This window comes from Bos javanicus, chromosome 20, assembly GCF_032452875.1.
Source record: "Bos javanicus breed banteng chromosome 20, ARS-OSU_banteng_1.0, whole genome shotgun sequence".
Classification (NCBI taxonomy): domain Eukaryota; kingdom Metazoa; phylum Chordata; class Mammalia; order Artiodactyla; family Bovidae; genus Bos; species Bos javanicus.
This window is the reverse complement of record NC_083887.1, coordinates 33,491,427-33,518,230: the sequence shown is the minus strand read 5'-3', so window position 1 is coordinate 33,518,230 and position 26,804 is coordinate 33,491,427. Positions and strand designations below refer to the sequence as shown.

Here is a 26,804-nt window from a genome sequence, read left to right as displayed (position 1 = left end):
ATAGGTTTACCCATGTCCCCTCCCACTTGAACATCTCTCCCACCTCCCTCTATCTGTAACTTTTGAACCAGTAAATTTACTTTGGGAGTTCATCCTAAAGCATATTCTTGTTAATATATGCAAAGATGTATACATCAGATCAGATCAGTCGCTCAGTCGTGTCCAACTCTTTGTGACCCCATGAATCGCAGCACACCAGGCCTCCCTGTCCATCACCAACTCCTGGAGTTCACTCAGACTCACATCCATCGAGTCAGTGATGCCATCCAGCCATCTCATCCTCTGTCGTCCCCTTCTCCTCTTGCCCCCAATCCCTCCCAGCATCAGAGTCTTTTCCAATGAGTCAACTCTTCGCATGAGGTGGCCAAAGTACTGGAGTTTCAGCTTTAGCATCATTCCTTCCAGAGGAATCCCAGGGCTGATCTCCTTCAGAATGGACTGGTTGGATCTCCTTGCAGTTCAAGGGACTCTCAAGAGTCTTCTCCAACACCACAGTTCAAAAGCATCAATTCTTTGGCCCGCAGCCTTCTTCACAGTCCAACTCTCACATCCATACATGACCACAGGAAAAACCATAGCCTTGACTAGACGAACCTTTGTTGGCAAAGTAATGTCTCTGCTTTTGAATATGCTATCTAGGTTGGACATAACTTTCCTTCCAAGGAGTAAGTGTCTTTTAATTTTATGGCTGCAGTCACCATCTGTAGTGATTTTGGAGCCCAGAAAAATAAAGTCTGCCACTGTTTCCACTGTTTCTCCATCTATTTCCCATGAAGTGATGGGACCAGATGCCATGATCTTCGTTTTCTGAATGTTGAGCTTTAAGCCAACTTTTTCACTCTCCGCCTTCACTTTCATCAAGAGGCTTTTGAGTTCCTCTTCACTTTCTGCCATAAGGGTGGTGTCATCTGCATATCTGAGGTTATTGATATTTCTCCCGGCAATCTTGATTCCAGCTTGTGTTTCTTCCAGTCCAGCATTTCTCATGATGTACTCTGAATATAAGTTAAATAAACTGGGTGACAATATACAGCCTTGACGTCCTCCTTTTCCTATTTGGAACCAGTCTGTTGTTCCATGTCCAGTTCTAACTGTTGCTTCCTGACCTGCATACAGATTTCTCAAAAGGCAGGTCAGGTGGTCTGGTATTCCCATCTCTTTCAGAATTTTCCACAGTTTATTGTGATCCACATAGTCAAAGGCTTTGGCATAGTCAATAAAACAGAAATAGATGTTTTTCTGGAACTCTCTTGCTTTTTCCATGATCCAGTGGATGTTGGCAATTTGATCTCTGGTTCCTCTGCCTTTTCTAAAACCAGCTTGAACATCAGGAAGTTCACGGTTCACATATTGCTGAAGCCTGGCTTGGAGAATTTTGAGCATTACTTTACTAGCGTGTGAGATGAGTACAATTGTGCGGTAGTTTGAGCATTCTTTGGCATTGCCTTTCTTTGGGACTGGAATGAAAACTGACCTTTTCCAGTCTTGTGGCCACTGCTGAGTTTTCCAAATTTGCTGGCATATTGAGTGCAGCACTTTCACAGCATCATCTTTCGGGATTTGGAATAGCTCAACTGGAATTCCATCACCTCCACTAGCTTTGTTAGTGATGCTTTCTAAGGCCCACTTGACTTCACATTCCAGGATGTCTGGCTCTAGGTCAGTGATCACACCATTGTGATTATCTGGGTCATGAAGATCTTTTTTGTACAGTTCTTCTGTGTATTCTTGCCATCTCTTCTTAATATCTTCTGCTTCTGTTAGGTCCATACCATTTCTGTCCTTTATCGAGCTCATCTTTGCATGAAATGTTCCTTTGGTGTCTCTCATTTTCTCGAAGAGATCCCTAGTCTTTCCCATTTTCTTGTTTTCCTCTATTTCTTTGCATTGATCGCTGAAGAAAGCTTTCTTATCTCTTCTTGCTATTCTTTGGAACTCTGCATTCAGATGTTTATATCTTTCCTTTTCTCCTTTGCTTTTCGCTTCTCTTCTTTTCACAGCTATTTGTAAGGCCTCCCCAGACAGCCATTTTGCTTTTTTGCATTTCTTTTCCATGGGAATGGTCTTGATCCCTGTCTCCTGTACAATGTCACGAACCTCATTCCATAGTTCATCAGGCACTCTATCTATCAGATCTAGGCCCTTAAATCTATTTCTCACTTCCATTGTATAATCATAAGGGATTTGATTTAGGTCATACCTGAATGGTCTAGTGGTTTTCCCTACTTTCTTCAATTTAAGTCTGAATTTGGCAATAAGGAGTTCATGGTCTGAGCCACAGTCAGCTCCTGGTCTTGTTTTTGCTGACTGTATAGAGCTTCTCCATCTTTGGCTGCAAAGAATATAATCAATCTGATTTTGGTGTTGATCATCTGGTGATGTCCATGTATAGAGTCTTCTCTTGTGTTGTGGGAAGAGGGTGTGGGTTATGACCAGTGCATTTTCTTGGCAAAACTCTATTAGTCTTTGCCCTGCTTCATTCCGTATTCCAAGGCCAAATTTGCCTGTTACTCCAGGTGTTTCTTGACTTCCTACTTTTGCATTCCAGTCTCCTATAATGAAAAGGACATCTTTTTTGGGTGTTAGTTCTAAAAGGTCTTGTAGGTCTTCATAGAACCGTTCAACTTCAGCTTCTTCAGCATTACTGGTTGGGGCATAGACTTGGATTACTGTGATACTGAATGGTTTGCCTTGGAAACAAACAGAGATCATTCTGTCATTTTTGAGATTGCATCCAAGTACTGCATTTCGGATTCTTTTGTTGACCATGATGCCCACTCCATTTCTTCTGAGGGATTCCTGCCCACAGTAGTAGATATAATGGTCATCTGAGTTAAATTCACCCATTCCAGTCCATTTCAGTTCGCTGATTCCTAGAATGTCGACATTCACTCTGCCATCTCTTGTTTGACCACTTCCAATTTGCCTTGATTCATGGACCTGACATTCCAGGTTCCTATGGAATATTGCTCTTTACAGCATCGGACCTTGCTTCTATCACCAGTCACATCCACAGCTGGGTATTCTTTTTGCTTTGGTTCCATCCCTTCATTCTTTCTGGAGTTATTTCTCCACTGATCTCTGGGCACCTACTGACCTAGGGAGTTTCTCTTTCAGTATCCTATCATTTTGCCTTTTCATACTGTTCATGGGGTTCTCAAGGCAAGAATACTGAAGTGGTTTGCCATTCCCTTCTCCAGTGGACCACATTCTGTCAAATCTCTCCACCATGACCTGCCCGTCTTGGGTTGCCCCACAGACATGGCTTAGTTTCACTGAGTTAGACAAGGCTGTGGTCCTAGTGTGATTAGATTGACTAGTTTTCTGTGAGTATGGTTTCAGTGCGTTTGCCCTCTGCTGCCCTCTTGCAACACCTACTGTCTTACTTGGGTTTCTCTTACTTTGGGTGTGGGGTATCTCTTCAGGGCTGCTCCAGCAAAGCGCAGCCATTGCTCCTTACCTTGGACGAGGGTTATCTCCTCACCGACGCCCTTCCTGACCTTAAATGTGGGATAGCTCCTCTAGGCCCTCCAGCGCCCGCTCGGCCACGGCTCCTTGGACGGCTCCCTGGCCTCGGTCTGCGGTTGCTCCTCCCCGCCGCCGCCCCTGGCCTCGGGCGTCGGGGCGTGGGGTAGCTCCTCCCAGCCGCCGCCCCTGACCTCCGACGTGGGGTAACTCCTCTCGTCGCCGCCCCTGTATACATCAGATGTATAAAATCTTGTTTATAAAGTACTAAAAAAAAAATAGTCTTTAAATGATTCTACTACACCTAGGCAATGTGGTTCTATGAAAGTGTTTAAAAATAATGGGGTAGCAGGACTTTCCTGGTGGTTCAGTGATTAAGACTCTTTGTTGCCAATGCAGGGGATGTGAGTTTGATCCCTGATGGGAGAACTAAGTTCCCATGTGCTGAGTGGTGTGGCCAAAAAGTAAAAACTAAAGAATAAACAATGGTGTCGTTCTAAATATACCAGTTATAATAACTGATATTATAAGAGGCTTGTAAAAAATATTTTGGCCTAGAACTGGAAGATTCAATGCAAATTTAGTACTCTTTTTTTAAACAGATGTGTATGTAGCAAACCAAACCAAAAATTACGTTTGGATTTCTGACCCTAGAAGAGTGATACACTCACCTTTTAAAAAATGGAACATGAAGCAATAAAGTCCTCAATATTAGTTTCATAATCTAGGGTACAATAAATAAGATAAAGATAATTTGAGTGTAAGTTATACTTTTGTGGTTTCTACCCCAAAATTTAAAGCAACAGAAAGGAAAACTTAGTGCTCTGTGAAGTCCATACCGTGAAGCTAAGTTTACAGGGTAATGTCTTTTTACTTATCTTTATTATTTAATAATAAAATATTCTCTAAGCATAGTACTCATGACTGGGATTTATCAAGTCTCTTCTATGTGCTAAGTGTCCTAAATGTTACCATGTGAGAAGTCAGTTTATTTTCTTCATGACTCTGGAAAGACAGTATACAGATAATATTTCTATTTAATGAAATCCAGAGTGAAGAAAGTTAAGTGAGTTAAGTTAAGCACTTGGTCAAATCAGGAATTGAGTCCAAATATTCTCAGTTGGCGGAGAAGGCAAAGGCAACCCACTCCAGGACTCTTGCCTGGAGAACCCCAAGGATGGAGGAGCCTGGTAGGCTATAGTCCATGGGGTCGCTAAGAGTCAGACAGGACTAAGCGACTTCACTTTCACTTTTCACTTTCATGCACTGGAGAAGGAAATGGCAACCCACTCCAGTGTTCTTGCCTGGAGAATCCCAGGGACCGGGGAGCCTCGTGGGCTGCTATCTATGGGATCGCACAGAGTCGGACACGACTGAAGCGACTTAGCAGCAGCAGCATTCTCAATTGGGCTGCAGTGTGCTCTGGGAAAACCTGATGAGTGGATGAAGAGTGAAGTGGCTACTGCTGTTTGACCAAGGACCACTTTGCTAGCAAAATGCCTCTGGTGCTGTGTGTACTTGTGTTCCTGCTAAGAAAACCCCTGCTTGCAGTTATCCCTAGGCAAGGTAAAGGGCTCAAGCATGGAAATATCTGTTGACACTTGTCATGCTGTCCTTGCAGAAGGAACGTATCTCCTTGAGAAGATAGAATATACAATCCCCTCTGCCTTTGTACAAGGAGTCAGCAGTAATCTGTCTGCTCGTGTGTTGTAGCTTCATTCACTTGATTGAACCACACTGCAGTCTTGAAGATCAGATGTGATGCTGCAGTCAAGAAAGTCCTGGTTTGTTTGTTTTAAAATATTTATTCATTTATTTGGCTGCACCAGGTCTTAGTTAATAGCATGTGGGATCTTAGATCTCTGTTAGGGCATGCAGGATCTTTGAGCATGTGAGGTCTAGTTCCCTGACTAGGGATTCAACCCGGGCCCCCTGCATTGGAAACATGGAGTCTTAATCTTTTTTTTTTTTTTTTGCCACACCACACATCACGCATGATCTTATTTCCCCCACCAGGGATTGAACCCTCACCCCCTGCAGTGGAAGCTTGAAGTCTTAACCACTGGACTGCCAGGGAAGTTCCAATTTTTAACCGTTTTTATTCAGACATAATTGATATAAGTTACTGTATAAATTTAAGATGTGAAGCATAATTGTTTGACTTATACCCATTATGAAATGATTATCACAAAAAATATAGTGAACACCATCATCTCCTACAGATACAAAATAAAATAATAAGAAAAAACATTTTCTTCTTGTAACCAAAACTCTTAAAATTTACTCTTTTAACAACCTTCATATATAATATACTGCTGCTACTGCTGCTAAGTCGCTTCAGTCGTGTCCAACTCTGTGCGACCCCATAGACGGCAGCCCACCAGGCTCCCCGTCCCTGGGATTCTCCAGGCAAGAACACTGGAGTGGGTTGCCATTTCCTTCTCCAATGCATGAAAGTGAAAAGTGAAAGGGAAGTCGCTCAGTCGTGTCCGACTCTAAGCGACCCCATGGACTGCAGCCTACCAGGCTCCTCTGTCCATGGGATTTTCCAGGCAAGAGTACTGGAGTGGGGTGCCATTGCCTTCTCCATCCCCTAACTCTGGTAACTACAAATTTGATCTCTTTTTCTATGAGTTCTCTTGTTGTTTGTTCTTGAAGTGTAATTTACCTTTGTTAGTTCCTGGTGTACAGCACGTGATCTGATATTCTATACATTTCAAAATCAATACCATGACAAGTTTAATTCCCATCTGTCCAACTGTCACTATACGAAGATAGTGAATGACCTGTTTAATCATGGCATCAGGGTGGGATGGAGGAGGAGGTAATGCCATAGTGGGAGCTTTGAGACACAGGATTGTTGGTATCACTGGCTCAATCCTGGCACAAACTGAAAGGCTAATATGCTGCTTCATTTCTTTTCCATATCTTTTTCTTTCCCTTCTTTTCTCTTGCCTTTAATATAGTCAGTATTCTTTTCAAGTAGGACTTTTAAATTGCCCAGATTAGGGGTGGATGGTTTGAAGCAAAGAATGGGTTGTTAAAGCCATAATTTCAGGTGTCATGAGAGATGAATATTGGGATTAAGGGTATATGGAAAATATGCCTGAAAATTGACATGGGGGAATTTTTTTTTGTTGAAAGAGAAGTGAAAAACAAAAAGGCAGAAGACAGAGGCTGGGGCACATGGAAAAGTCTAGGCAGTGACCTGCTGTTGCCACTAATTCACAAAAACACTGCTTTAATGCATTGAATCTATCTTTGAAGAATCAGGCTTAATAGCTCCTTTCAATGCCTGGGAGCTTACATCATCAGTGGCATTTTTTCCCATATATTTTTGAAAGATGCTCTCATATGGAATATAAAATGGTTTAGAAATTCAGTTTTATTTATGAGCAGCGTCATATTTTCTATACTCTTGCTGAAGAAACTTAGGGTAAATGGAGGGTCGAGTTAATCATTTTTTTTTTTTTAACCAAAAGTGCACATCACTCAGCAGAGCACTTAGTTGTTATGAGATTGAAAAAAAGTTCCTCCAGCATGAGGTGTGGGGAACTTGTTGGATTAGAAAGGATAGTAAGCTTTCTTCTTGAAATAGGCTTTATCAATCTACTTTATTATACTTTATTGGGGTCATTCATCAATAATGAATCAAACACTAGGCAAAACTTTTCCTGAGAGAGTTAGAAACTCTCTGGTTGGAGCTGAACCCTGGGATCTGGGGTTGTGTCTATGAATGCTATTTATTCTGCAAAATTCTCTGAGCACCTTCCATGGGCCCAAATGCAAAGCACTGCTGGGTCCTGAAAATGTACTTGTTTGGGGCCCATGTAAATATCTCTGCTGGAACAAGGGCCACATAATCACTCCACTATGCAGCACTTTATTGTAGAGGGAGTGGGGATGCGCTTTCACGGATTGCAGGATTTTTTCTAAGCAGAGTTTTTAAGACTAATGAAGGTTGGCTCCTCAGGTTCTAGCTGTGAGTGAACAAGTTGGAGTGTGGTTGACAGTTGGTGAAGGTGGCTTGGTTAGAAGCTTGCAGAGCTCACCTGTGGTAACAAAGGATCTCGAGACTATTTGGGCATGGATGCTGGTAAGTATGTGGATGCACAGTGGGAGTGTGTAGAAGTCCTTTTAAATGGTTTTTTTTTTTTTTCCAATGAAATAAGGAGGCCATTGATTAAGAACAGATGTGAGATAAGTATGAGGGTGAAAGTAAGGATGAAATACTTATCCATAAGTCTTCCAGTGGAAGAATTCTTGGATTCTTTCAGCCTAAGGCAATGGCACCCCACTCCAGTACTTTGCCTGGAAAATCCCATGGACCGAGGAGCCCGGTAGGCTGCAGTCCATGGGGTTGCTCAGAGTTGGACACGACTGAGCGACTTCACTTTCACTTTTCACCTTCATGCATTGGAGAAGGAAATGGCACCCACTCCAGTATTCTTGCCTGGAGAATCCCAGGGACGGGGGAGCCTGGTGGGCTGCCGTCTATGGGGTCACACAGAGTCGGACACGACTGAAGCGACTTAGCAGCAGCAGCAGCAGCAGCAGCAAGTTACACTTATCAGTTTTCCCCATTGTACCTCGTATCTATCTCTAGCATCCCAATGATCAATATTAGATAGAAATCAGTATAGAAGATTCAAGATAAGATGAACAAGAGATGAATGTCATAGGGAACTGACATGCAAGACAAACACTGGTCAAGCTCGGTATTGATTCTGCTAAGCTCTATGAAGCTAAGAGAGAGCTCTGTTTCTGCCACTTAAAATCTTGTTAGCATCAACTCACCAATCTTTACATCCATCCCAGTGCCCCTAGTTTCAGGGCTGAGGGTTGAGACAGAGGCTCTGTTCTTGTCTAGAATGCCTGCCTGAGAGTATTCTGAACTAATTTACTGTGATAGGCATCCAGGGATTCTGGAGATCAAAAAGACTCAGTATGGGTCCGAAGTTATTTTCTTTCTCTTCAGGGCTTCTAGTAGAGACATGTGAGGTAGAATTTCTAGGTACTGAATTAGGAGTATAAAGAAGCAGTATAGTATAACCAGAGAGAAAGCAGAGTACTTTGGTTCAGTGAGGGCATGTGGAAGTTTCTCTCGTGATTCAGTTGTCTCAGTGAGGTAAAGAAGAAAGATATGACCAGATACTGAGTTTGTGAAAAAAAAAAGTTTAGAAAAAGAAGTGTGAAATAGGGTGAATAGGACTAGGCAAAGTAGTGTGACTACCATTTAGCCCTGGAGGTTCATGGTCATCAATTTAAAGTAAGACCAGTCACAGGGTACAGGGGGAAAACAGGCAGAGTGAATTTAACAAGGGTTGTGATCTTGACGTATATTTCAGGGATAACTGATGGGGTGGGATGGCGGAGAATTGGCAAGGGTAGTTTTGATTGTAGGAATCCAAGAATTCTTACAGTGAAAGGTGGATAACTGTTCCTTCCGTCCAATCCTAAGAACATATAATTGTATTTCTTATATTTGCATAAAAGAAACATTGAAAGGACAGCCCAAGCAAATAGAAATTGTTACTTATACAAATGCTTACTAATAGGAGGGTAAGGAGACAGAGATGGAGTCTTTCCAATCCTTCACAAACTTTTCCCAAAAATAGAAAAGGAGGGAACATGTTCCTCTGTCTAGGAGGCCAGCATTACTCTGATATGAAAAACAGAGAGAGATATAATAAGAAAAGAAAGCTGCAGAGCTGTATCCCTTATCAGTATAGACACAAGTTTCCTCAAGAAAATACTAGTAACTGAATCTACCAAATATAAAAAGGATTATATACCATGGCCAAATGCGGGTTTATTCAGGAATGCAAGGTTAGTTCAACATATGAACATCAATCAAGGTAATAGATCATATTAAATGAATAAAGGACAGATAACCCACAATCTTCTCAACAGATGCAGAAAAAGCTTTTGAGGATGTGGAGAAATTAAAACTTTCATACATTGTTTGTGGGAATGTAAAATGACGCAGCTGTTTTTAAAAACCGTTTGGTAGTTCTTCAAAATGTTAAGCAAAGAGTTACCATATGACCCAGTAATTCTATACTTAGGAGTAGTCTCAAAAGACTTAGAGACATGTGTCCATATAAAACCTTCTATTGGAGTGTTCACAGCAGCATTATTTATAACAGCCTGAAAGTAAAACAACTCAAATGTCCATCAACTGATGAATGGATAAACAAAATACATCACAGCCATAGAATATTACTCATCCATAAAAAGGAATAAAGTACTGATACATACCATAACATGGGTGAATATTAAAAACATTATGCTAAGTGAAAAAGTGAGACACAAAAGCCACATATTGTATGATTCTATTTATGTAAAATATCAGAAAAGCAAATCCATGGAGGCAGAAAATATATTAGTGGTTTCCAGGAGCTAAAGGTTGTGGAAAATGGGAAGTGAATGCTAATGGTTACAGAACTTCTAAAACAGTGGTGATGGTTTCACACACAAGTGAATATTTTTTAAACCACTGAATTATACACTTTGAAAGGGTGAGTTGTAGTTCAGATGGTAAAGAATCTGCCTGCACCGCGGAGACTCGAGTTTGATCCTTGGTTCAGGAAGATCCCCTGGAGAAGGGAATGGCTACCCACTCCAGTATTTTTGCCTGGAGAATCCCATGTACAGAGGAGCCTGATGGGCTGCAGTCCATGGGGTCACAATGAGTCAGACATGACTAAGTGACTAACACTTTTAAGTAAGAATACTAGACAAGAATATGGAGTAAGAGAAATGGAGGGCTTAGCTATACATTAACAGTAGAAAAGAATGAAGGAATGTATAACTCAGAAGTACATTCTATAGAACTTGTTGACTAATTGGATGCGGGAGACAGAAGGAAGAGAAGAAAGTCTAGAATTATTCAGGGGTGCCTTATCACCTTGAATTGCACTGATATACTTATGTATTTCTCAAACTACTCTGCAGCTGCTAAGTCACTTCAGTTGTGTCCGACTCTGTGTGACCCCAGAGACGGCAGCCCACCAGGCTCCCCCGTCCCTGGGATTCTCCAGGCAAGAACACTGGAGTGGGTTGCCATTTCCTTCTCCACAAACTACTCTGGCACCCATTAAAATATGTGTTTCTCAAACTACTCTGGCCAAAAACACAGGGCCTATTCTGGGGAAGGAGAAGTAAAGGACACACTTTAGATAAAAATCAACTGTATGCCCATTTTCATGAGTCTGTTTTATACAGTTGAAGAGTGTTGCACAATTTCCCCAGTGAACTGAGAGGTTACTTTCTGTGTTGGCACAGTGTTGAAAGGCTACTTCTCAATTTGAGATTTCCCCACTTTAGTCTTTGGGCTTCCCTGGTAGCTCAGATGGTAAAGAATCTGCCTGAAATGCAGGAGACCTGGGTTTGATCCCTGGGTTGGGAAGATCCCCTGGAGGAGGGAATGGCAACCCACTCCAGCATTCTCACCTGGAGAATCCCTCGTACAAAGGAGCAGGCTATAGTCCATGGGGTTGCAAAGAGTTGGACACGACTGAGTAACACACACACACACACACACTTTATAGGCTTGATGGGAGAAGCCACTAACCTTTACTGACTTTATGTTAAGTGCTAAATGTTCTGTTGAGTTTTTCCTGATGTTTTCACATATGAGGTGCTCTCTTCATTTTGCCCTGCATTGAGCCACGTGTTTTGAAAATTCTTCTGGACAATAAAAACACTTACTAAAAGCACTTACTAACATAATTGGTTTCACTTTTTGCCTCATCAAAGTTATAATAATGCAACTGTCAGCTGGACTTTCTCGTTGGGTGAGCTGTGCCATCACTATCACAATGCTTGTTGCTTTAATTTCAACCTAAAGGAAAGGATCTCGATACTTGGTTAAGCCTGTACATTCTTATTTTAAATCATATCAACTTAGACCTGTAAAATAGCACTAGGTTCCCCAATGACTATTTTCACAGACCCATAAGAATCTAATGTCAGATAGCTGGTAGTCTCCCTGGAAATTGTTAGTCAGGTTCCTCTTGAACTGAGTTGATTTGATTGTTCTCAGGAAGTTTGGCACCCAAACTTAATATTATTGGAGGAATATCTTTGGATCAACTGTTTTGCTAAAATTTCTTTGGCTCACATGTGCTTATGCACATATTTAAGAAAAGAAAGTGTTAGTCCTGCAGTCATGTCCAACTCTTTGTGACTCCATCAACTGCAGTCCACCAGGCTCCTCTGTCCATGGAATTCTCCAGGTAAGAATTCTGGAGTAGGTTGCCATTTCCTTCTCCAGGGGATTTTCCCTACCCAGGGATCAAACCTGGGCCTCCTGCGCTGCAGGTGGATTCGTTACTATCTGAGCCACGAGGGAAGCCCCATATATATTTTAAAAAACTCACTTATTGCTCATCGCCTATGTGTGTTCAAGATGCTGCAGTGTGTATTTTATACATCCTGAATTTCATCGACCCTGCACTATCCTTTAAGTAAGAAAATTGAGGCTTAATAGAATAACACAGATAGCAAAGATAAAGCCTACATTTGAGACAAAATTTGACTGATACTCTTTCTGGCGAGCCACATTTTCTCCCAAGAAGCAGGCCCATACCAGTAGCTGAAAAACCAGCAGGAAGAGAGTGTAACTGATTTCTTTATGAATATGAGTAACTTATTATATATATATATGTGTGTGTGTGTGTGTGTGTGTGTGTGTGTGTGTGTAAGTGTATTTGTTTATCTGGCTGTGTTGGGTTTTAGTTGCAACCTGCAAACTCTTGGTTGTGGCTCTAGTTCCCAGAGCAAGGATTGAATCTGGGGCCCCTGCATTTCGAGCTCTTAGCCATTGGATCACCAGGAAAGTCCCTATATGTATATTTAAATACATACAATCATTGCCCTTCATGCATGTGCTCCCTGTTAAAGAGCATACACTGGAAACATGGTCACATAAATATCAAGGAAATATACCAGCAGTGCACTAAAGTGAAGATCTAGAAATCACTAGATCTGCCTTGGATCCAGATCATCCTTTTGGCCCTGGTGCCTGTGAACCATTTCAGTAAGATTCTTGTTTCTATCATGGCTGTGTGTATCCCCACCACATACCCCAGTTCCTTCAACCAAATGAATGAAGAAACAACCGTGGCACTGGTGATAAAGAACTTGCCTACCAATGCAGGAGACTTAAGAGACACGGCTTCAGTCTCTGGGTCAAGAAAGATCCCCTGAATGAGGGTGTGGCAACCCACTTCTGTGTTCTTCCCTGAAGAATCCCATGGACAAAGGAACTGGCGGGCTATGGTCCACGGGGATGCAAAGAGTTGGACACAACTGAAGTGACTTAGCATGCATGCATGATGAAAAAGTAATAGAAGCTAACAAAATAAAATGAAATAATTTAAAATTTCTTTTGTGAATAGGTAATGCATTCATCAACATATTAAAAATATATACTAATGTAAGGTATAAAGCCTTAGTCCCATCTCTTTTTCAGTGTAACCTGTTTCCATCTTTTTACTTTGTGGATGAAAAACGTTGCCTGCCGTATCAGTAAAACAAGATTCTGCAGCGAGAGGCCAGCAGCCCCTGCAGTCACCCCCAGCTGTGTACCCTGAGGGATTCAGGATGGAGAAAAGCAAGATACTGGCTCTAGATAGCTAGGTGTATATCAAAGGAATGATTTCAGTGAGCCCAGACTCTTGAATCTTCCCATACACAGAACAGTGCTAAATTCAATAACTTGAGATGTCTGGTTTTCTTTAACAGTAATCTTTTGATGTTCTAGCTACCTGGTTTATGTTGCAGAACTCCTGTATATCCTCCCCTACCTCTTTGGAGCAGTTCCTCAGAGCCATCTGAGAGGCTGCCTTCCAGGCTTAAGTCCTTAGAAAATCCTCTGAATAAAACATCATTCTCAAATTTTAGGTTTTGTATTTTTTTTTTCAGTTGACAACTCAGTCCCTGTTTCTATGCATCCCCGGTTAGATGATAATTTTTATTAGTTTCTTGTATATCCTTTCAGAGTTTCTTCATGCAAATACAAACATGTATGTAAATATATTCTTTTTTTTTAAAGAAAATATATTCTTTTAAAATTAATTAGTTGTTTAAAATGTCTTCTTTTTCTTCTGTTTTATCAAGAAATAATTGATATAAAGCACTATATAAGTTTAGGGCTTCCAGGTGGTAAAGAATGCTCAGTGGTAAAGAATCCGCCTGCCAATGCAAGGAGACACGGGTTCCATCTCTGGGTAGAGAAGATCCCCTGGAGGAGGAAATGGCAATCCACTCCAGTATTCTTGCCTGGAGAATGCCATGGACAGAGGAGCCTGGTGGGCTACAGTCCACGGGGTCGCAAAGAGTTGGACACGACTGAGCGACTGAGTGCACACACACAGTACAGGTTTAAGGAGTATAGCACATGATTTGATTTACATACATCATGAAATGATTATCACAATACATTTAGTGAACATCCCTCATCTCATATAGATAAAAAGTAAAGAAGTAGAAAATATATTTTTTTCCTAGTGGTGAGAACTCTTAGGATTTACTTTCTTAACAACTTTCACATATAGCAAGCAGCAGTGTTGATGATCGAAGGGGGTAACCACCCAAGGTGGATAAAAATCATCTGGGTATGCAGACTAAACTGAAGCACAGTCCACTTCCACAGTGGTGCAGAGCTCTGCTCCTGCCTCTCCCTGAGCACTCAGTGAGCCTCACACACCCAGAGAACAGCAGTGCCCTGGGGATGTGCAGAGACCCCCCCTTCCCAATATATTCTTATTCTCCTTCCTCCTTTTCACCCCAAAGTAACTTATTGTTCTGTATTGTTCTTTTTCTTCTTGTGCATTTTGTAGATCTTTCCATATCATTGCATAGGAAACTTCTTTAATAGCTCCAAATATTTCATTTAATATGTATGCTACGAGATATTTAACAAATCCACTGCTGGTGAACATTTGGCTTGTTTCTAATATTTTGTATACTAGCTTACGTTTATTTGGACTCAGTTTACTATATTCCAGATGCAGTGCTGATTGCTTTACTTGGATTCATTTAATATAGCAACCCTTTGAGTTAGATGATATTGTTTCCACTTTTTGGATAAGGAAGCAAGAGGATCAAGGAGGCTAAACAACTTGCTCAAGATTTGAACATAGACCGTCAGCACATACTTGTAGTGCTGCTGCTGAGTCACTTCAGTCGTGTCCGACTCTGTGCGACCCCATAGACGGCAGCCCACCAAGCTCCCCCGTCCCTGGGATTCTCCAGGCAAGAACACTGGAGTGGGTTGCCATTTCCTTCTCCAATGCATGAAAGTGAAAAGTGAAAGTGAAGACGCTCAGTCGTGTTCGACTCTTAGCGACCCCATGGACTGCAGCCCACCAGGCTCCTCCATCCATGGGATTTTCCAGGCAAGAGTACTGGAGTGGGGTGCCATTGCATTCTCCGATACTTGTACTAGTGAAACACAAATTAGTACCTTTTATTGCTTTCAGGAAAATTCCTACTTTTTGAGTCTCTAGTTATATGTTTATAACTGTTTTCCATTGGTTTCTAAGATTTTACTGCAAACATTTGAAAAATTTGTACAATTCAGGATTTTATTCCTTTTCATCACTCATCCTTTTATTCTTTCTTAATCTGTGGAGTATGTAATGATGACTCTGATATAAAATTATATCTTTTTAAAGACTATTTAAAGACCGTTTAAAGGACTTGCCTGATGGTCCAGTGGTTAAGACTCCATGCTTCCAATGTTTGATCCCTGGTCAGGGAACTAGATCCCACATCCAGCAGGCCACAACTAAGACTCATTCTATCCAGATAAATGAATAAATATTAAGAAAATAAAGACAGTTTAAGGAAGTAATGTTTAAAATTATGGGATAGACTGACATTTTCTGAAAGTGATTGACTTTCACTTTAGGGCATAATATGCTGAACTCTTGGTCTGAAAAAAAAAATCACCTTTTTTACTTGGGCACCACAAGTTTAAAGTGAAGATCAGAAAATGACCTTGCCTTTGATATTCACCCTTCCTCTGCAGGATTTTACATAGTAGAGCCATGGAAATCTTTTTCTTTTCTTTAAAAAAAATTTTTTTTGAAATTACTTTTATTGTTAAATGAAACGCATGTACAGAAAATCAACATATGACATAATACATTTTATGAGTTGTTACCCTATAACCTCCATCCAGGCAAAAAAACTCAGTCATCCAGTAGCCACTCCCTGTGTCCATCTCAGTCTTACCCGCCTCATCCTCCAATGCTACCTCCAACTGATTTCATGACAATCTCACCCGCATTTCTCTATAGCTTTATCACTTAAAGGGCATCCCTGGACGTTATGATTTAGTCTCATTCTTCCTGCATTGTATGATTAACAATCTATTAAAGGCCCTGGGTGTTTTTTTTTTAATTAATTAATTTTTTTATTGAAGGATAATTGCTTTACAGAATTTTGCTGTTTTCTGTCAAACCTCAACATGATTGAAACTCCCTCCCATCTCCCTTTTCTAGGTTGATATAACTTAGGTTGACACACCTCCCTAGGTTGATACAGTGGTTGTATGGCTCAGGAAACTCAAACAATCTCTGGGTCCTGGGTGTTTGACTTGTAGTTTTTCCTAGTCTGCATGTTGCTGTTTGCATACTGCGGTGCTGTTTTGCCTGCTTCTCTGTCCTCAGAGCTTTCTGCAAACTCATTGAGAGGCTTGATCAGATTCAGGTTTGGTCCCTCCGGCAGGAACGTGGATGGTGGTGGTATGTTCCTTCATTCAGAGGCACCTCATGCCTAATTTGTCATTCGTGATATTAGCATCTGTTGATTAGCTGTTGATCATGGAGATCTTTGCATTTCATATCATCTTTCTTAGCGCTGTTTGATTTAATTCAAATTTAAACCGAATGAAATGTTTTTTAGACTTACAGGCTCCTGCCACTTACTGCAGAGAACTGAAAACCCCAGGTGACTACTAGAAGTCAGAGAAATACAGGTCCTCTTCTAAATTCAGCAAGCGCTGAAAACCATCGTGACAAAATGTCTTATCACCTCCTGCAGTCATTGGGATCACCAGAGCAAAGATGTGTCCAGGGCTGTAGGGTCAGAACCTCTCTTCCAAAAGGGAGGTGTGAAGCCCTGTTCATACTCTTAATCTACTTAAACCTTAACATCCTTATGAAGGACTTGATACCAACAGAGGATATTTTCTAGCGACCTCACTTTTATGAACAAATCACAGTATCTAGGTGTAAGGATAAAGCATTTAACAGTAAATATTTTGCTGAAATCCTCCTCTAGCTAGGGCATTGACCAGCAATCATTTTCCATTCTCAAAGTATTCACATAGTGAAACTGTAATGGAAAAAGAGATTTTATTAGGCTTTATTAGATTTTATTAGGCTCCTATTAGGAGTACTTATTAGGCTTCACAAGCCCTTGACCTAGAGCCTAAGAAGATTCAGTTTCTCTTTCCCTCTGAATGGTTTAACTCCCAAGCCAAATGCTATTGTTCGATTCCAGGGACTGGAGCATGCTTGCCACTAGGGGGTGCTGTTGCTTCTTTATGCCCACTTCTGGCAGTTTCCATTCTGACCTTATCAGGCTTAACCAGAAGAAAAGGAGGCTTTTTTCTTCCCCAGTGAGTTTGTTCCCCAGAGTAAGTGGAATCTGTTGGAACAATTTAGAACAAAACAAAATGGCTAGTAAATGAAACACGCTTGTTAAAATGTTTTCCAGTTATCTCTCTGAGATGGAGCAGAACCGCTTCTTGATATCATCAATGGTCTAATAATTGTTTCATGAGGGTTTGGGGATAGTAACAGATTTTAAAGTGCCACCTCAGAAACTGGGGGCTAGTGGGGAACAGAACACAAGCTAACTCTTGTGTCTGGCAGGAGAAGAGGAGAGAAGTCTGCAAGTGTGGCTTTCAGTCTCTTCCACAGACTGGCAAAAATCTGCTTTGCCTTCTATCAATTCAGTGTTGGCTCAGACACAATTTTGCCAAAGCCTGTCACATTTACCAGCTTTGAGCATTGTTAGAAATACATGTTCTGTGGTCACATGAATTTGGGAAATTCTAGTTTGAAAAAGTTTTACTTGGTGTCAGACTTTCAGAACACTTAATTGACATTGCCCTGTGCCTGGCACTTATGAATCTAGGGCTGAGCATTCGCTAGGGGTAGACACTAACAGTGGTTCTCAGTAGAGGGTCGTGGTTTTGCCTCCTGGGGACATCTGACACTGTCTAGAGACATTTTTGATTGTCATAAATGGGGAAGGGTGTTATGGCCACTGAGTGGGAAGAGACCAGGTTAGCTGTTGTCTTCCAATGCACAAGACAGATCCCTCACCTCCCTCCACCAACAAAGAATGATCAAGCTCCAAAGGTTAGCAATTTAGAGATTGAGAAGCCATGCTCCATAATAGACACGTGAGTGACAAGTTGTGTTAGTCGTGTCTGACTCTGTGTGACTCTATGGACTGCAGACTGCCAGGCTCCTCTGCCCATGAAATTCTTCAGGCAAGAATACTGGAGTGGGTTGCCATTCCCTACTCCAGGCGATCTTCCCCACCCAGGGATGAAACCCATGTCTCTTACATTTAACTTGCGTTGGCAGGTGGTTTCTTTACCACTAGCGCCACCCGGGAAGCCCATAATATACACGGCTTGTTACATTCAGCTGCAAAATTACTTTTTCTGAATATGTTTTGTAGCACTAGAGTGGAAAATGTGTGGGGAAACTCTGCCTTCAGTTTATCCACAATGTTTACATTATGTTTTAATTGCTGGGCGGTGTGGTCTTCCCTTAATATTCCCTCTCTTTCGCCTCCATATGGCACTTGTCTTCATTGGCTGTCCTGGCCTTGAAATCTCCCTCAGCTGGCTTGACAATGAATTGTTTGGTTTTCCTTCTCCTTCTGTAACCTCGCTCCCTCTGTTTTTGGCTTTTCCCCTCTTCCTGCTCCAGAATAGGGGCATTTCTTGTGCTTTTAGACTTCATTGTGATGAGCATCCTATGACTTTAGTTATGTATCCTCTGCCAAGATACTTTTTTCCCCGAAGACATCTACATTTCCAGTTCTGTGTTGGATACTTTCTCCAAAATAAAAAATGTCCCTTTTCTAAAACCACTGTTTTCTCTTCAGTTTCCTATTTCCTTCCTTCATTAATTTGTTCTTAAATTCTTCCAATTTTCTCAGTCAATCAGACACGAGATTACTTTCAATCACTAAACCCTATGAAACCTCTGATCCTTTGTCTTTCTCTTCTCAAAAGAGGCCTCGATTACCCCTTGTCTGATTACTGAAATAAATTCCAAATCACACTTTCTGATTCCCCTCCTTATTCTTTCCATTTAGCCTGCACACTACCAGTGTTTAAATCATCCTAAAACATCACTTTGATTCTTTCCTTAAAACTTGCAAAGGGTGAGTTCCCATTATCCTTTGAATAAAGTCCACACAGCTTTTGCTGGTAATCAAATCTCCCACAGTGTGGCTTCCACCTATACTTGAAAATTTTGTTCCAATGGCTCTCCATTGAAATTCTAGAAAGAAAAAACACTGTTCATAAGACCGCAAAGCTGTGGAAATGGGTGAGTGCAAAGCCCTTGGTGAAAGGAAGTTTTTGTAAAGTTTTTAGATTTAATTTCTGCAGTATGGTCTCTGGAAGCTGAACAATGCAAATTCTAAATTATTGCAGTTGCATTTGTATTTATGACTCATCCTCTGTACTAAGGATATGCTATGAAGATAAAGAAGGATGTTACTCAAGGCTTCCATCTGTCAAAGCCCCCAGCCTATCATATTATGCACCCTTTGTAAATATTTGTTGAATTTAGAATAAACAAATGAATGAATGCATGAGCGAATGAATGGAAACACTACTTTGGCAGGTGCTGTTGATATTCTGCAAATACCAGAAAATACTGAAAATACCTGAAATTTTCTACTGGAAGTCTTTTTTTTTTTTTTCCTGGCTATAGATGTATGTTCAACCTACACTTAGTTCAAACTGGAAGTGTCAGAGATTCAGTGAGTCCAGGAGCCACCCTTAACCATTGATGAACAGGGTGTTGGTACATATAGCCTAACCCCTTCGTTGGAATAACTTAAATGAGCTCTTCAGTGTTTCCCGGATTTCCTCACTGGAACTGAGCTGTAACTGTCTCAGGATCTTGCATGCTGGGCTTCCCAGTTGGCACTAGTGATAAAGAACCCGCCTGCCAATACGGGAGACAGAAGAGATGTGGATTCAATCCCTGGGGAGGGAAGACCCCTGCATGGCAACCCACTCCAGTACACGTGCCTGGAGAATCCCATGGACAGAGGAACTTGGTGGCTATAGTTCATAGGGTCACACAGAGTTGGACATGACTGACGTGACTTAGCACACACATTCATCTTGCATGCTAAAATACCTTTTATTGACTTCCTTTCCTTCTCAGTCTCACTTCCTCATCCTTCAGCAGTGCTTTCTAGGATCGCTTCATTTCATAAAACAAAACAACTCCCCCAAACACAACAAAACCCCCAAAGCAGAAAAACCCCCAAGTCCCTTGCAATTGAATTCTTGTCTCAGAATCTGCTTCTGGGGAAACTCAAACTAAGATAGCCACTGAACTTGGAAATGCACACTGCGTGCTTAAGGAGAGTCTACAACATTTGGAATTCGTGCACTTGGAGCTGAACTAAAAAAAGATCTTTCAGGAATCAGCATCCGGTTCTCAGTGGCAAAAATTTGTTTCCACACAAATCACTAATGGCTTGAACAAAAGATGGGAAAGTTTTGTCTCTGGAAGATCACCATTAATTTATAAAGGGAGAGTGTGTGTGTGGGGGTCATTCTTTATTATTCAGACATTTTAGATATAAAAAGAAAAAATATTAAAACTGGAAAATAGTCACTAATGGAATGTTTAGTTATAAAATTACTCTAAATTCAATTTTCCTTTCCCACTTCATGCTTATGTCTCTAACAGCAAGTATCAGAATATTTGGCCAAATCATGCAAATAAAACTGTAGTTCAACTTCAATAGAAAATCTGAAATCTTGCAAAAGTGCAGCCTTTCGTGAAATCTGTGAAAATGATGTTGGAGAACTGCTCGAATCAATGCAAAGCCATGGAAAGTGAGGATCTGGCACAATAAGACAAGGCAGCTGAAGAAGACAAAGTAGACATAAATGATGATTGTGACAAGAACTTTCCAAAGGAGTGATCTGAATATCATAGGGTTAAGGGAGATTCTTGGGGGTAATTAGTGATGCCTTTAAATATGTTTGCAAAACACAATGCTCTTTTTGATCATTCTTCACATGAAGAAATGTATATTATATTGTGTTAGGCCACACACACACACATGATTCCATTCCAGAATTTCCATTTCCATTTTGAGTGACCGAATGGCATGTAAGTTTTTTCTTCCACAGCGCCTAATCTCAAAGTCTGCTGTATAACCCCCTTTTAGAGAATCATGAACACATCTGCTTTGTGTGATAAATTGAAACAGGAAGGACGCTTATGCTCGTCTCACACAGAGTCTCCTTTGGTTGAAAACCACTTAAACATTTAAGTGAGAATATTTTCTGCTTTTCTTGATTTACAGATGTTTCCTCAGAGCTATGCTTCCAAACAGTCCCAGCTGACTGTAGCTAAGGCCTGTGCAAATTGATAAGATGCATCTGGTTTCAAGACACAGACTAAGTACAGGGCAGGTTCTCAGTGTCCCCAGAGAACCCAGCTGGGGTCGGAGCAAAGTCTCGGAACTGCTTGCTCTATATATGAATGCCAAGTGAATCCCCAGCAGAGAGAGACAGGCGGGGAGTAGACTGCTGGCCTCTTCCCGCTGTTGAAAATTCACTGGGCACTGGAGGAGGACATTTTCCTTCTCTCTGCTGCCCTGAATGTTTTCCCAAACATGAAGGTAAGATAATAACTTCATTACTTTTGTGAACAGAGCTAACTCTAAAGGGAGTAAGGTTTACTTAGGTAACAAATAAATTAAAAAAAAAAAAAAGAAAATACATGGGAAAATAGAAAAGAGAAAGTTCTGAGGGTGACTTATAAGAAATCCTTAATTAAATATATTTAACAATTCAGCTGAAGTGAATTTCTTTTTCTTTTCTTGTAGTTTATTTTATTGGTTTAGAGGTCTGGGAATCAGAGATTGGAAGCAGTGTTTATGAAAGTCCCAAGAAAGCTGTTAAGAAATACAATAACACAACTGTTATTTCTTAGGGAAAAATTCTCTCCAATGTATTTTGTTTGTTTGATTTGGAGTCATGCAATGAATCCCTGTGATTTGACTTATAACTCCAGGAGATGGTGATGGACAGGGAGGCCTGGCGTGCTGCGATTCATGGGGTTGCAAAGAGTCAGACACAACTGAGCAACTGAACTGAACTGAACAGCTTTATAGAAGAGTGAATTTGGAAATTTGGAACTTTAGAATTTGGAATCTGGATGAAAGGATCAGGATTGTAAAAGCAGAAGATACAGATAAATGGAATGAAGCTAAAGAGTTACCAAAAACACATATTGGCCTAATGCAAATGGCTGAATGTTAAGAAAAAAAAAATTTAGGACCAAAGATAGATATAACTATCATAAACTATATTTCTGGGATGTAAACATAAGCTGAACCTACTACTGCAATTTTATTATTGCAAAGTTTTGTATTTAAACTTTTAAAATTTTACATTCTAATGCTGGAGCAGTAATTTCTCAGCCCTGTCAGCTGCTAGATTGCTTTTGCTGTCACTATGCTGCCTAACTACAATACTGAATCTGTGCTCACTTTCCAGGGGGATGGAGGAGGATGGAAACATGGGTCTTGAGTATTTATGTGCAAAATTGCATTTAATTAAGTCATTGAAAATTAAACACAAATCACAAAGTTGATTTGTCTAATGTTAGAATGCCAAGTAACCATACAAAGTTAGAATTATGATATAATCTAATCTCTATCAGTCTGTTTTGTATTTTTATTTAAAAATTTAGAACATTTGATAACTTAGAACAGGATGCCTTTCCTAGAGTCATCTAGCTAGTATACTTTCTCCTAATATTTGTATTAACTATCAGTCAATTTCCTTATTTATTTTATGATGAGATATTGTTTTGTATAATAATTGTTTTGTATTTTGTATTTTGTATAAATAATTGTTTTGTATTTAAAGATGGGTTCATAGTCATTGATTATTATGATATTTTTCTACCGGGTTAATATATTTACTTTTATCTTTCAGTTCGTTGATAAAATATCAACAAATAAATGATTTCTTTGTGAACTGCATTCAGAGTTCTCACCTATATTTGAGAGTAGAGACTCATATTTTTACAGTAAATCTGAAGGGTATGCTTTTGTGATACACTATGGTTTCCAAGTCTGGCCTTTAAGAAGGACTATTCTTTTGTCTTTTCCCCAATTCATGTGAACTGAATTCAGAGAGGTGGTCCCAGGTGGTACTCTTTGTATCCCTTGGATAGGATATAATTGGTTCTGAAGTGTTTCAGGACTTTAGAGCAAAAAGGGCTTCGCTTTGATCTAACTGTGGTCCAGACCTTCACTCTCTCATCCCTGGACTGAGATGGACCTGGGGTTTGTAAACCTGAAGCATGATTCTCACGCGGCTGGGATGAAGTCAAGCACAATGACGTCTCAGATGATGGTCTCTCTGCTTCCTCGCCACACCCAGAGCTGACCTGACGTCATCACCCATCTTATACCAATTATACTGTGATGGCCTTTGTGTCTTTTAAAAATGTCCCTTGCCAGATTATAGCACTACCATCTTGGTAATTAAGTTCAAAAAGAAGATAATATCTATTATTTCTCCACTTGGAGATAGCCACTGTCAACATTTTAATCTATTTCTTTTCAGACTTTAAAATGAATATGTATAAGATATATTTTATGACATTTTTATCAATCTAGATCTGAATCTTTTTACTCATTATATCATAAGCATGTTCTTCTGTCATTGATAAAGCTATAACATGCTTCGAATGGCTACTAAGTACTCAATCATATTATTATGTCATTTTGCATTTCTTTATTGCTAGTGTTACAAATTGATGTTAATTTCTAACAAAGATGAAATAAGATTTATTTAAGAATCTAACCCCTTCTTCTTCTATATGGTACCCTATGTTCTAAATTTACTGATCAACATATTAATTAGGGTATGCTAAGAAATTAGATTGAATTTTTCCATAGTTTTTTTCCTCTGGAATTTGGACATTTGGAACCCAGTGCATGCTACAGAAATTAGTGTTTTATTTTTACCCTGAATGGGCTCATGGTTTGACAGACAAATGTAAAAGGCCAGATGTGGAGAAATTAGAAGCATAGAGACAGTGGTGTAGCTGGAAAATGTTAGAGGAAGGAAGCAGACCTAATGCTTATTCAGTCATAAAGAAGAAGAGAAGAGAATTCTGGGAAATGTGGCCCCAGCTTAGCTACATTACACACTGCCAAGATACCATATCTTTTTTGTTTTTTTCAAATTTTATTTATTTATTTATGGCTGTGCTGGGTCTTCGTTGTTGTGTGAGGGCTTTCTCTAATTGCGGTGCACCGGCTTAACTGCCCGTTAGCATGTGGGATCCTTCCCAGAGCAGGGATCGAACTCATGTCCCCTGCTTTGGCAGGCGGATTCTTAACCACTGGACCACCAGGGAAGTCCTCTATCTTTTCAACTAAGGGATTCTTTTATAGAGTTAACTCAGATGTATGTCTATTTCTGTCATTAATTTGTTTATTAATTTGTAATTGTTTTGTCATTTGATGAGATACTCCTTCCAAAGGCAAGGAATGGTAACGGCTTCATTTTCAGGTGCCCAGCTAGCCAATTTTCAAGAAATTCTTTTGGATAAAGATTCAGCTTGTATAACTCATGAACTAGTGATAAGCAGATCTTCATGGGTTATAATATGTATACGAGGAAATGAGTTTCCGTGGTGGTTCAGTTGGTAAAGAATCTGTCTTCAGTGTGGGAGAACTGGGTTTGATCCCTGGGCTGGGAAGATCCCCCGGAGGAGGGCATGGCAACCCACTCCAGTATTCTTGCCTGGAGAATCCCCGTGGACAGAAGAGCCTGGCAGGCTGCAGACCATGGGGTCACAAAGAGTCAGACATGCCAGAGCACATAGCACATGTGGAAAATAGTGGCAAAATTAGTTCTGGTGAAAGTGAATACCCTAAAACTTCGTTGACATTAAAAAAAAATACATGGTAGAATGTAAAGATGGATTTTTTTCATGACGCCTGTTTTGGCTGAGAGTCAAAGGCCAAGAATAAGAGATGCTCAGTAGCCTCACATTTTAAAGTGAAATATTGCACATTCAATGCAGTGTTACCAAAAAGTAGCCCTAAATTTGTTTGGTGACCCTTTGGCCATCTCCATCCTCAAGAGTAGGCAAGTTTATGTTCATTGGAGGAGGGGGATGTACACCCTACTCGCATTTGAGAAAATCTAAAAGAACAGACTGGTTGACTGCCCTGCGTTTAGCAAAATCAACATAGCAGTATCAGTTACATCCTGACAGGACAAGAAGATATGCAGGTATCCCATGGATCAGATGTGGACTTTTGGAGAAGGGCTTGGCTTGGGTTGTCAGGGACTCCCTGAGAGACACTTGCAGGATGAAGCAACCCCAATAGGTAGCATCAGTAAGCAGACAATGGTGAGAGTCAAGAGAGATGAACAAAGGGATGAATCATTTGTGGCAGAGGGCAGTGGTTGTAGATGTCCAAAGGAGTGATATTCAAAGAATGATGAAAACACTGTGAGGGACAGACAGCTGGCATTCAAACATCCAGGACAGTCTGATTTACCGTCAGCAGACTCCGGCTGCATCGATCGAGCAAGAGCCTTTTTGCTCTTGCCCTCTTACTCCTGCTGCTCTGACTCTGAAGAAGACAGAGGCATCCTGGGGAGGTGGGGAAGGGAAGCAGGAGAATAAAAGGGAGGGATTTTTTGAAGTGGACGCCACCCTTCCCACAAGAACTGGGGAATAGGAGAGATATTTAAAATTGGATGATAAATTGAAATTGTACTATTAGATTGTTTCAGAATTTTTATTTTCTGAAAATGTGATAACATTAAAGACTGAAAGTGTTAGTTGCTTGGTTGTGTCTGACTCTTTGCTACCCCACCAGGCTCCTCTGTCCATGGAATTCTCCAGGCAACAATACTGGAGTGTGTAGCCATTCCCTTCTCCAGAGGACCTTCCTGACTCAGGGATCAAACTCGGGTCTCCTGCATTGCAGGCAGATTCTTTGCTGTCTGAACCACCAGGGAAGCCCCTATTAGGGACTGGGAGTGACTAATAAAGTTGTGAGATAGACTCGCCCAAGGGCAGGAAAAATGAGTTGACACAGCACAAGTAAAGACATAGTGTTGAAAAATAAAAAAAAGGTATAGTTTAAAATTAAGAACAAAAGAACCTTTTAAAGTTGTTGCTTTACATTATGTGCTTCACATATCTGTTGAAAAATCAGAAAATATCTGTAGCCTCTCCCACCGTTGTTCGCATTTCTGGGGTGCTCACGGCTATGTTACTTCTCAGCCCTTATGGTTAAGCTAATCAGAATATAAGCTAAAATGTTTGTAGGACTATAAAAGGCAGAATAGGCAACTAGGATTTTATAACTGAAAGGAAGAGACCTACTAAGAGGATGAGTGATTTAAGAAGGTGAGTGGAAGGGTCTGGAAGAAAAGATGAGAAGCCATTCCACAACTACTGAGAGAAAAGAGGTTTGGAGAGGTCAAGAGAAGAGAAAGAATACTGGTCTGTTAAAATGTGGGGTGAGATGATTTAAGGACTGTTATCCCAGGATATGGACCTCCCCAGTGGCTCAAGGGTAAAGAATCCGCCTGCAATGCAGGAGACGTGGGTTTGATCCTTGGGTTGGGAAGATCCCTTGGAGGAGGGTGTGGCAACCCACTCCAGTATTATTGCTTGGAGAATTCCATGGACAGAGGAGCCTGGCGGGCTACAGTTCGTTGGGTCGCAAAGAGTTAGACACAACAGAAGCAACTGAGCACAGCACAGCACATATTAGGTTATGAACTGAAGGCATTTAATATTCTTAGAGTCTCTAGTACAAATTTGAATTGTATTCCCTTACCCTTTCAGTTGTCAAAGTAGGAATATACATAAAAGTAAAAATAAGGTAATGAAAGTCACCTATAATTTCACAACCAGAAATAAACTATTTTCCTTTATTATGTTTCTTTCTAGATTTGTTTTTAAGACACATTTGATTTTCGAATGAAATATAAATTACATTTTGCATACAATTTTGTAGCCTGTCAGATGCTCAGTGTTTAGGCT

General features: G+C 40.6%; 1 protein-coding gene across 1 annotated transcript in view; it reads left to right on the top strand.

The window, feature by feature from the left end:
* Positions 1 to 21,189: 21,189 nt before the first annotated feature.
* The window catches only part of C7 (complement C7), a 58,787-nt gene continuing 53,172 nt past the window's right edge, over positions 21,190 to 26,804 (top strand). The window contains exon 1 of the mRNA XM_061393641.1: positions 21,190 to 21,387. Within this exon, the coding sequence (XP_061249625.1) occupies positions 21,382 to 21,387 (6 nt within the window). The 5' untranslated portion in view covers positions 21,190 to 21,381. The remainder of the gene's footprint in view (positions 21,388 to 26,804) is intronic.